Here is a 12,437-nt window from a genome sequence, read left to right on the forward strand (position 1 = left end):
TTTTTAAGAGTGAATTCCATGGACCTAAAGAAAATATAAAGGTCAATGGGTAAAAAGAATTATGATAGATCAATTAGCTTCCCCAATTTATCCAGCATCATTCAGTTTGATTTCTATTTGCAAAAGGAAAACCCACATACATTTATTACTCTGCTGTTCTTGGCAGTGTTAGATCTGGGTTAATATAATGTGAAAAAAATTATTGTGTTAAAGTATTGCTAAGTTTTATCTTTGGTCCTAAAATGATAGAAATCAGATATCAAATTAGGTGATAAACTAAGATGCATATTTGCAAAATAAATGTCTAAAAACCAATTAGACAGCTGACCTACAAAAAAAGATGTGAGTTGATAGCATAGAGCAGGAGTTGGCAAATTCTTTCTCTAAAGAACCAGATAGGTTTGTGGGATACATGATTTCTGTTGCAACTATTCAACCTTGTTGTTGCAGTGCAAAAGCAGCCATAGCCAATACTTAAACAAATGAGTGTAGCTGTGTGCCAATAAAACGTTATTTAAAAGACAGTTTGGATTTAACGTAGGGCAAAGTGGGAAATGGCCCCAGAGAAAAATGTGATTGGACATTCTCATTTTTAAAATTGAGACTGTGTTTAACCAGATAATTTTTTTTTTTTAAACCACGAATGTGCTGAGAAGTTAGGGAGTTGAAATTTCATTCAGGAGAAAGAGACTGTGTGCATTGCCGCCCTCCCTCCCCGCCCCCCAACACACACATAACCCACTATTAAAAATCGGAATGGAATTGTGAAGGAAAAAACAAATTGCATTTTTTGTTTTAGAAATTGTTTATAACATAAAATTTCAAGAGCATCGTCCAAAGAACAGAATAGAGTATACAGAATCCCCATATATGCATTATGCAGCAATTGTTAACTCATGTCCCATCTTGTTGCAGTTATACTGTTTATCTACTTTCCTTTCACCATCTCCATACTTTACACATGGAATTACTTTGAAGCATATCCAATATCTGTATTTCCTTTCAATTGGAAGGAAGACCCTGAATTGATCCAGATTCAGGTTCAATTATTTGGTGATGTGTGCACTCCTATAATCTCATATGTCTGGCTCTCTCTCTGTTAATATTGATCAGGATTTAGGAAAGTCTGATTCATCTGCTATAAAGTTGTTTATCAGCTTTTTATCAGTTTTTGCAACCATTGGTGATTGTCCATGTCCATAATTTTATTGGATGAAAATTGCATTTTGATTAGCTCTCACTGGTTGTGCTTATTCAGTGCAAAGATTACATGCATATCTTCCCAAGTATGTTAGGATTCCCTGGATGGGAGACAAATTAGTCTTTTTTCACAAGAGACCTTTTTATTCATTAGCTTTGGAGTTTCGGTGTTTTTTGTTTGTGTGTTTTTTTTTTTGTTTGTTTTTTTTTTTTTTGTGTGTGTGTGTGTGTGTGTGTGTGTATAGAGTTCTCCTCCAGCCCCACCCCCACCCCCACCCATACACACACACTTTTGCTCAACTGCCTCCAACTCCATGAAAAAGCAGTCTAATTCTCCAGCCTGCTTTGGTAAAATCTGCTGACTTCTGCTGACCTTCAGAGAATTGGTTGTTTCTTTGCTTGGAAAGATCCTTGAGTGCTGTTGTGCTTGGTAAGAACAACTGTTGCTCTTCAGCTTGAGAGGATTTCACCTTTTTAATGAAATGCTTCCCAATGTTATAATGTATTGGAATCATAACTATTTTTTCCCATTCTGAAAAAAATTTTCATTTGAGAGGGAAGCACTGTCTCTCTCTCTCCTCTTCCTTGGTTGGGAATTGGGGGAAGTGGTGGAGTTCACTTCTCCTAATTCCATCCCTAGCTCCTTCTTATCTTGTTCTTATCTTGTCTTTGATAGTGTTATACAAACCAAGGAAGATATTTGATACTTTCCACATTTCTCACTTTTTTTTTCTTTTTCAAGAGAAATTTAAAGTCTTAGATTAAAAAAACACATTGTACTGAGATCACATTCCTGCAGGGAGAAGATCAGGCTCTTAAATAATCTCGATATCATAAGCAAGTGGGCCTCCTATGGAAAATCCCAGGTAAAAGGACACTTTTTCTATACTTCTACCACTTCTTAGTTGACCCCAGAAAGCAGGTGTGATGGGTATTGTGATTCGTTCATTGATTCCATATTCTATGTATAAATAGTTATTTTCAGCTCGTCCCTTTAAACGAAGCAAAAGTTCTTGGACTTTTTTCTCCTTCCATACTTCTCCACTCTGCCACCAGATACTAATATCAGGTGGTTTTCTATAGCATTGATCAATTTTCCCTTTGTGGACAAGTCTGTTCATATTGTTACCTTTCCCAAGAAAGAAATATGCAATTGGTTGCTTTGTTCGATACATATGTTTATACTGCCCCCTGAAAGAATTTTGTAGTGACCGAGCATGTTTTTCCATTTGTTTAGAATCTTGATCTAGTTTTTGGTTTTCTGGCCAGAATAAGAGGGAAGCTAAGAAATAAGGTTCTGACAATTGATAAGATGGCCCTATTTGTTGCAAGATTTCTCGAAGCTGATCTTTCAATTTTTTAGTTGGTATCACAATTTTGGAGGTAGGTTTAATGCAATAGAGAATGATATTGGCCAAGATGAAATTCTGTTTTTCCCTTTGCTGGATTCTGACAGTGGACTGCTCAACGAGAAAAGTGTATTTTTTCACTATATCTTCCATGGTTTCTTGATTTTTGGTAAGGTATTCCAAGAGCCCAGAAAACTTGTCTGCTTTTAAAATTTCTAGGCTTCTCCGATACAGCTCTACTCGAAGTGGCAAACTAAGCTGTGATCTGAGATCTTTATTTTGTAATTCTTCGGAGGGACCAAATATATCTGCATATTTCATAAAGTATCCAGCCACCTTTTTCCGAGTTTTGGACTGTTCATTTTGCTTAATGTTGTTCCTTGGTCTTAGAAGGACAAAATAATCATCAAAAAAATCAAAGGACTTTTTCAAAGAAGATCGCAATTTAGTTAGATAGGGAATAAAACTCTTGAGGGCTAATTTAAATTCATTGTTTGAATCCCCAGGAATATCACTATTTCCTGATATAAAGTTGATCATGTCTCTTTTAGATAGTTCATTTTTATTGTCAAAAAAAGGAATGGACTGGAGAATCTGGATTGCATAGAGCCCAACTTCTATCTCCCCTTGATAGCCAGCAATATTGTAAATATCATACCGCCTTTTTGACTTCTGATTAAACCTTTCGGTTGCCTCATCCTCTTTATATTCACTTTGCTGTTGAGATTCCTTAAATGCTTCTGAGGCATGAACTGCTAAATCCAAAAGTTCAGTTAGATCAGCAATTGAAATGTTCCTGTTTCTCTCATTATTCTCTATCCACCATCTTATTTTACTTTTGTAGACTTGACCCAGTGTATCTGAGATATAAGAATTGTTAGGTTCTATGTTTTTTGCTTTATTTGCCCAATGAAGGGCACTGGTAAAGTTCCTCTCTTTAATGTAGAAATGTCTTGCCAAGGCTTGGCAAATGAATGCATTTGGGTTAAACCGAAGAATACCTTCCAGTAATACTTTTTCAACTGCTTTGTTCCCTTCATCTTTATGTAATGCTTCAATGAATGGGGAAAACCAAGTCCCTGTTTCACCTTCATGTTCAATTCGCTGTCTTGTGAGCAGCAGTGTTTGCATATCCTGGAAAAATTTGCTTCTTCCTATACCAGTATCATAGAACACATTTTCTGTTAGCATATCCCACATGATTTGACTTTTATCCAAATTGTAGCTCATCTTCAATTCTTCCAGTGAGCGGATAGCAATCAAAGGGTGTATAATGCGCACTCCACAGTATTTTCCACATTCTATGACCTCTGTTTTTATCAGAATTGTAGAGTAGGTGCCCATCTTATCTTCAAATTTTTCTGTCCCCCAGTAAGCCTTCTTAGATGTGATTCCTAAAAACTTTTCACACTGTGAAAGTGATATGGTGGTATCAAGCACATATGAATTAAGAAGAGCCAGAAAAGAAAAGAGCTTTGCTTCCTTGGTGGAAATATTTTGTCCTTTCAGGATATTTCTGACAACATTTTCTATGTACTCTTTATTAAAATTGGTTTTCATGATCATGAAGGAATAAAAATCTTTGAAGTTTTTATGTTGCTCTTCAATTTCTTTCAATTTAAGCTCAAAAGCTCTCTGTTCTTTGGGAGATAGTTCATGTATTAGGGCGATGCTGTCTGATATCTTTGCACATTTTTCAGGGTTCTGTGATCTTACGCAATTTAGGATGATCACTAGAGGTTTCTCGTATCGGATGTACTTATTAGCTATAGCTGTTTGAATAGAGGCCTGCAGGAGATAGATATCACCTTGTTCTTCAAAATCATCAACAAGAAGCAGTACAGGTAAGTATTCCTGATGGTTTACTGTCCCATAGGTGATTAAATTAGTTACTTGTTTTCCAATTTCAGAAAAATCCACTGTCATGTTCTTCAGCACCGCACATCTGAATTTCTTCCTTAGTTCCCAGAGAATATGCATAGCCAAGGTAGTCCCACCACAGCCTGGATGATGATAGAGATGAATAATTTTGGAACATGTTGACTTTGAAAAATCTGCACACTTATGAATCATTTTTTCAAGTTTTTCATATTTATCCCTTTTGACAAAAGGTGAAGAATAGTTTTCAGAAGAAAAATAGAAGTTCCACCATGATACTTTACCACCTCTATAGAAGTCTTCCTCTTTTAAAGCCTTGAATTCAAGGAATTTATTTTCATCATTTTCTAAGGGTGTACCTTCACATTCATTTTCACAGAGAATTTCCAGAGCAGTCATGATACCTTCTTCCATTTCTAGAAGGACAGTTGATGAACCAATAGATGGCAAAAATCTCTGTGAAGATTTAGTCACAGATTTTAGTTTAAGAATAGTCCCATTGATCTCTTCAAGACTTAAAGAAGAAATACATTGGCTTGATAATTCATCTTGTTTTGTTAATCTTGCTTCAAGTAGATCTTTCCATCTCTGACATATGTGTGAGTTTACACAAATACACAATATATTTTCTATTCCTTTGAGATCTTGGTAGAAAGCACAGAAGGTCTCAGTGAGGGGGTCTCTTGGGTCATCCACCGAGGAGAGTAAAAGAAATACCACCAAAAACTTCCCTCTTGGCATTACGTCTTCATGTGTAAGAAATGATATTAATTTCCTGACTTCAGATGCTTTTTCTCTTTGCCAGGAGCTTGGATCTAGGGGTTTGTATTTTTCACTGTCAAGGTCTAACCTACCATTGCAGAAAATCCAGCTGGGTTGCTGATAAAGATTCAGACTAGAAATCTTCTCGTTTGTTGTCGTTTTCCCCTCTACATATAGACTTGGCAAGTGAAGGTTTACTATTCGGCTTTCTTTGTAAGCATTGACTACACCCTTGTTCACAGATTCAGCATCAAAATCCAATATAGCAAACCATTTTATTTCCTTTAGAAAATCTAAGTGTTTTATTTGATTAGGATGGCATTTGTTTGTTACAAGAATATACCATTCATAGTATGAATTATCTAACAAATCCTTATTTCCTGTCAACAATTCAATAAGCTTTAGGCCCTCGCTATTTTTATTATTTGTTTTTATTCTGCATTTTTCTTCTGCTTCTTTTCTATGTTCTGCCAATGCTTTTAAACTTAATTTAAACATTTCAAAATCTACCTTGTTTTTCATGATGTCTTTAGAGCTGGCCCCATCTCACACAAACACTGAGAAATTTTTTCTTTGTTCCCATACTTGATTATTGCAGTTTTGCATTTTAATCTGGAAATAATCATGTTCACATTCAGAGTATTTTGGAATGACATCCACTTCAATAACAAATCTGTCAGATGGAGTACTATTTGGCAGTAAAACTTCTACAAACCTTGGCTCTCGAATGCACTTCTTTGCTTTTTGGACTTGATGGTTTTCAAAATATTGGTGGATCATCTGATTGAAGTGATCAATGAGGGCTTCTTTGGTGACATTGGTGACATTCACACCAACAATTTTTCCATGGGGCTTGTCTTTTACTCCAAAATGAATGGTACCATTAGTCCGTGAATTCATACACGCTGAAGCAAATCTGAAAACTTCATTGCTAAATTTCATTTTAACATTCTCCTCTGTGGCTTTTGTTGTATTTGTGAACTCTTTGAATTCATGTATTGGATCAATGAGATTGAGTGGTCCTGTTTCAGGCTGTAGACAAAAATCTAATTTGTAACGATATGGGTCACTGAATTCATCAAAAGGGTATGATACACATGTCAGTTCTGTGGATGGCTGTTTTTCCTTTGTGTCACCTATTTCATCTTCTATGAACTCACTTTTTAGTGACTTAGAAACTATATTCATTGCAGAGGCATTAGCCATATCTGATTTCTCTTTACCCTTTTGTTTTTGCTTTGAAGTTTCCTCATTTTCCTCTTGCATCAAAGTTTGTGTTTTAGGCACCTTTTTATTGCCTTTTTTCTTCTGACATGTCTGGATAGGATCATCAGAGGATGCTCTCTGCAATTTTTTGAAAAGTTCTTCTATTTGGATAGCTGGTCCATGTGTTATGCCCATATCAATGAGATGACTTTTAGTTAGAAACTTCAAGACTGCTCCATTCACATCTTGTGTGGTCAAGATTTGCCTGTGTTTTTCGTCAATTTTATGACTCTCTAACCACCGATTTACATCATCTTTTGTCCAGTCATCTGTATTTTCGGGCAGGTTTAGTTGTGCTGCCATTCTGATATCTGTATATAGAAAAAACCATAATTAAATTTTATAAATAAATTTTAAAATAATCAACCAATTTTTCAATAGGTAATATGTATTTCTTATGCAGTTTTAAAAGTTCAAAGATTATGCATGCTATTTAGTTATCCTCCTGAGAGAAAATTAGTGTTACCAGTTTCTTCTGTATCCTACCAGAAAAATGCTACCAAATACAGCTTTTCTCCCGGCCTTCCCTCTCCTTTCCCCAACCCCCCGCCAATGAAAGACAGCATAGTATACATAATTCTTGTCACCTTGCTTTATTCACTAAAAGTATGTTGGGGCACTTCCAGGCAGTATATACAGAGACATTTCATCCTCATTAATGCATATTTACTATAATGTAAGTTAGTGGTATTATTATAAAATACTCAATTCTGCTATAGAAAATAAGAGAAACAGAGGAGGATATATGAAGCTAAATAGAGAAGTATTTGTGAAATGAGGAGTTATGAAATTAATTATAGAAGCAAATAGTTGTGAAACATGTTATGATAGGTGTAAAGTATATAGAACATATGAGTATTAAACAAAGGAAAGAATAGAGGAGCCAAATAGATATAAGTATTATTAAGACACAATTGAAGCACTTGGTATTGTTAAGGTCTTAAATGGGTCTTAACTGGGTAACACCTTCTTTATCTTTTGGGTCCTCTACTCAAGAAACAGAAATAAAATCCAGAATTGCTTATGAGGCTGATTAATGAGCTATAGCTGTAGTCAGGCATATATGTCCCTCTGCATCTCTCTGTACTTGATTAGAGCAAGTGCATGTCATTGACTCATTGTATTTTCTATATGTTGATCCCCCTTGGAACAGACCTCAACTCTGGTTCTCAAAATTATACAGTTGGTGGAGAATGCTGATGCAGCAGAGAAGGAGAGAGGATATATGATCTTGCATAACTCAGATAATAAGATCCTTCTACCTTCTTGTAACTTAAAAAGTGTATTATTCCATATCTTCTCCCTGAGTTTTTGTTGTGTATTTAAATTGATTTAATAAGTCAGGGGCCTTAAGCATCTTAATTTGGTGTGGGAGCCTTTCTGTTCCATGACCTCTGTGATAGCTTGTTGGGTAGGGAAAATTATATTAATTTTTCACATAATAATTGATAATAGCTTATTCCTGGGCATTAACAAATGGCATTACTATTTGGTCTACAAGTTGGAAGATGAGTATCTGGAATATTCATGGCAGTATGTGTTACAGAAATATAGCACTGGTTAGGAAACATAAAATCCAAATAGCTTTAAGTACAATCCATAAATGGCTCCAAAATGTGAGTCATTGTGACAAAGCCATCATGGGGGAAATCAAATTAATAGAGGAGATAACCTTGGGGAATTATGGCAAGTAGGTATATAGCCCACTTTTATGAAATCATGCACAGGAATATTGCCTCCAAATGTAGATATAAATTCAAGGTTAGGACTTATCATCCATTTGAGGCATAAAGATCCTGGAGTGATGATCTAAGGTTAAAGCTATTATTTTTGGCTTGTAATTTCTGTATGCATAGAAAGTGAATAATATCTTATGCCCTGGCCAGTGTGGCTCAGTTGGTTTAGTGTCATCCCGTGTCACTGGTTCAATTCCTGTCAGGGCACATGCCCAGCTTGTGGCGTTGGTCCCTGCTCAGGGTGCGTACCAGAGGCAATCAGTCAATGACTCTCTCATACATTAATGTTCTCTCTCTCTCTCTCTCTCTCTCTCTCTCTCTCTCTCTCTCTCTCTCTCTCTCTCTCTTCCCCGTCCACTCTCTCTCTCTCAAAAAAAAAAACAAAACAAAAAACAGTAAAAGTAAAAATCTCACATATTTCACAGCTACATTAATACAAAATAATCAAAATAGGCAATTTGGTGGGAATTTTACTCCCTTACAACACTATGACAATGAGAAACCTAGAAGATGTAATGCCTTCTTAAAAAAAATGTGAATTAGATGAAGTTTCCATCAGTAATCTAGCCTATAGAGATTAAGAAGTTCAAATTTCAAGTTACCTGGGAAAAGAAAAATGAGTGGAGAGGGAAATTACTTTTGGTATACTAATCTTCAAAGTAAGCCCCTTTTTGTGGGGCTACATCAAACATAAGACTGTGCATCAAAGGACACAATTAACAGAATGAAAAGGCAAGCTATGGAATGGGAGAAAATATTTGTAAATAATGTAACTGACTAGTTAATATCCAAAATATAGTAAAAACTATAACTCAACAACAACAAAACAAATAATCCAATTAAAAAATGAAGTGTACTTGCATATGAAAAGATGTTCACCATCACTAATCATTAGAGAAAAGCAAACCAAAACCACAATAATATATCATTTCACAACCATATGATAATTGCTAAAAAAAAAAAAAAAAAGGACTCTGAAAATAACAAGTATGGTGAGGATGTGGAGAAATTGGAAGAAACTCTTGTGTACCATTGTGGGGAATATATATTGCAACCAACATGGCCTACCCTAAAAGAATGGTTAAAGCAAGTTATCTAAACAGCAAGAAAATGATTAGAAAAGGAACCTTGGAATACTATGAAGGAAAATAAGAACATTGTAAGCAAAAATATTGATAAGAATGATAGTTTCTCCTAGTTGGTTTTCTAAATTGTTTGTTGAAGCCCTGTCTGAATGTATATAGTGGAAATAGTTAAGATAATTAAAAGTGGATAGGGTAAAGGGATATATAGGTACTAATATTTCTTCCCTTTACTCAAACTAATAAAATAGTATCACTACACTGTCATAAATTATCCTATCTAATAAAGAGGGAATATGCTAATTGACCCTCATGCCATTGCAAAGATGATGATGTCCACAGCTAATAAGGAGGGAATATGCTAATTGACTGGCATGCCCTCAAAGATGGCAGTATCCAAAGCCACAAGATGGCAGTGCCCAGTCCCCCCAGTCCCCTCCTGCCTCAGGAGTCCCCCTGTTTCCTCAGTCCCCCAGCTGCCCAGGACCACATGAGGTATGGGTAGTCAGGGCCAGCTAAGACTTGTGCTGCCAGCAGTGGCAGAAGCAGAGGTGTGATGAGGGTGTCGTGCATTGCCTTCCCCTGATCACTGGGTCACCTTCGGCCCCTGAGGGGGCAGGCTGGGCTGAGGGACCCCCCCCTCCCCCCGCTCCGTGTGGCCCACATAAACTTAAACCTTGTTTATTTAGCCCATGTTAGTCTTTGAGTTTGACATGCTTGATCTAAGCTCTTAACCCAGAAACCTAGACAACTTTGAAAAAGAAGAGCAAAATAAAATATAGGCAAATAGAAGAAAGGAAATAATAAAGAATAGAAATAAATTAAAAACAGAAATATAACGGAGAAAGTCAGTGATGTAAAGATCTGCTTACTTGAAAAGATCATAAAATTGACAAATCTCCACTAAGACTGAAAAAGAATAGAAAAGAAGACACATTTACCAGTATCAGAAACAAAACAGTGGATATCATTTAAAAACTTTCAGATATCAAAAGGACAATAATGAGTACTATGAAAATTTAACAACTCAAATGAAATGGACTAATTCCTCAAAAAACACAAACTTCTACAACCCACTCAATATTAAATAGATCATTTGTATAGTCCCAGAACTTCAAAGAAAACTGGATTTTTAAAATATGTTTTTATTGCCCAAGCTGGTTTGGTTCAGTGAATAGACATGGGCCATGGGATTGAAGGGTCCCAGGTTTGACTCTGGTCAGGGGAACATACCTTGCTTGCAGGTTCCCTGGCCTTGGTTGGGGTGTGTGCAGGAGGTAACCAATTGATGTGTCTCTCTCACATCGATATTTCTCTCTTGTTTCTCCCTCTCCCTCTATTCTCTCTGAAGTCAATAGAAAAATATCCTCAAGTGAGGATTAACCCTACAAAATTGTTTTTATTTTATTAAATATATTTTATTGATTTTGTACAGAGAGGAAGGAAGAGAGATAGAGAGTCAGAAACATTGATGAGAGAGAATCATCAATCAGCTGCCTCTTGCACACCCCCTACTGGGGATATGCCCGCAACCAAGGTACATGCCCTTGACCAGAATCGAACCCGGGACCTTTCAGTCCCCAAGCCGACGCTCTATCCACTGAGCCAAACCGGTTTCGGCCAAAGTTGTTTTTATTGATTTTAGAGAGAGAAGAGAGGGGGAGAGAGAGAGAGAGAGAGAGAGAGAGAGAGAGAGAGAGAGAGAGAGAGGGAGAGAGAGAGAGAGAGAGAGAGAGAGAGAGAGAGAGAGAGAGAGAGAGAGAGAGGGGAGAGAAAGAAGAGAGACTGCTTCTGGTTGTGTCCTGCATGTCCTCACCAGAGATCGAACCTACAACCCAGGCATGTGCCCTGACCAAGAATTAAACCAGCAACTATCTCATGCACAGGATGATGCTCAATCAAGTGAGCCATACCAACTAAGCAGAGAACTGGATTTTTTTAACTTAAAAAAATCTCCCCTCAAATTTCTAGGCCCAGACAGATTCATTGGAGAATACTACCAGACATTTAAAGAATTAACACTGAGTCTACACAATCTCTTCAAAAAAAAACCAAACTGTAAACGTGATAAAACTCGCCAGTTCAGAAAATGAAGCTAGTATTACCCTGATAGCAAAGCCCTTGCACACCTAGCCTTCAGGTGGGCTCCCATGGACCTAAGTTCTGCCCACCTAAGGGCCAGGCCGGTTCCTACAGACCTAGGCTCTGTATTTGCCCCAGTGCTGGGCTGGGCCCATGGACCCAGACTCCAGATTAGCTCCCATAGAGTGAGGCTCCCAGCCTCCAAGCTGGCTTTATGGACCTAGGCACATCGTCTGGCCCCAGGACCAGGCTGTTGGCAAAGATAAGAAGAAAAGGAACCCTTGTGCACTGTTGGTGGGAATGTAAATAGGTATAGCCATTATGGAGATTTCCCCCCAAATTAAGAATTGAACTATATGTGATTCAACTATTCCACTTCTGGGTATATATCAGAAGGAAATGAAATCATTATCTAAAAGAGATAATCTGCACTCACATGTTTATTGTAGCATTTTCACAACAGCCAAGATATAAAGACAACCTGAATGCATGTCTGATGATATATTAAGTGAAATAAGCCAGAAAGAGAAAGTTACTATATTTCTCATTTATATGTGAAATCTAATTTAAAGAAAAAGTCAAATTCATAGAAAAAGGGATAACAAGGGGTTGGAGAGGAAATGGATGGGCAGATGTTGGCAAAACTATACAAATGTGCAGTTATGTAGAGATGTCTAGAGAGCTAATGTATAAGCATGACTATACTTAATAGTACTATTTTGAATGCTGGAAATATGCTAAGAGAGTAGATTTCAGGTACACTCATCACAAAAATTAATGATGTATAGCTTGACAATAGTAGTCCTGTCACTATACATCTTTAATAATAAAAGCACATATGCTAATTAGACCAGGCGTCCTTCTGGACGTCCTTCCAGACAAACTTCTAGATGAAGCCGGAGCTACAAGGGAAGCCTGGGCCCCGGTGCCAGAAGGAAGCTACTGCAGGCAGCTGGGGGAAGGAAGGCCTACTCTTGCACCACAATTCTAGCGTGTACATAAAATCATTATGTTTTATATCTTAAATATATACAATTTTTATTTTAAAGTGCTGCATTAAAAATTTTAAGATACAGTGTTAA

General features: G+C 36.9%; 1 protein-coding gene across 1 annotated transcript in view; it reads right to left on the reverse strand.

Moving 5' to 3' along the window:
• Nucleotides 1-1,289: 1,289 nt before the first annotated feature.
• Nucleotides 1,290-12,437, reverse strand: part of LOC311629346 (uncharacterized protein) — a 47,639-nt gene continuing 36,491 nt past the window's right edge. The window contains 2 exon segments of the mRNA XM_084897311.1: nt 1,290-5,735; nt 5,739-6,766. Of these exon segments, the coding sequence (XP_084753437.1) occupies nt 2,016-5,735; nt 5,739-6,766 (4,748 nt within the window). The 3' untranslated portion in view covers nt 1,290-2,015.

The sequence above is a fragment of the Pipistrellus hanaki genome (genome assembly GCF_964339955.1).
Source record: "Pipistrellus hanaki genome assembly, chromosome: 10".
NCBI lineage: Eukaryota > Metazoa > Chordata > Mammalia > Chiroptera > Vespertilionidae > Pipistrellus > Pipistrellus hanaki.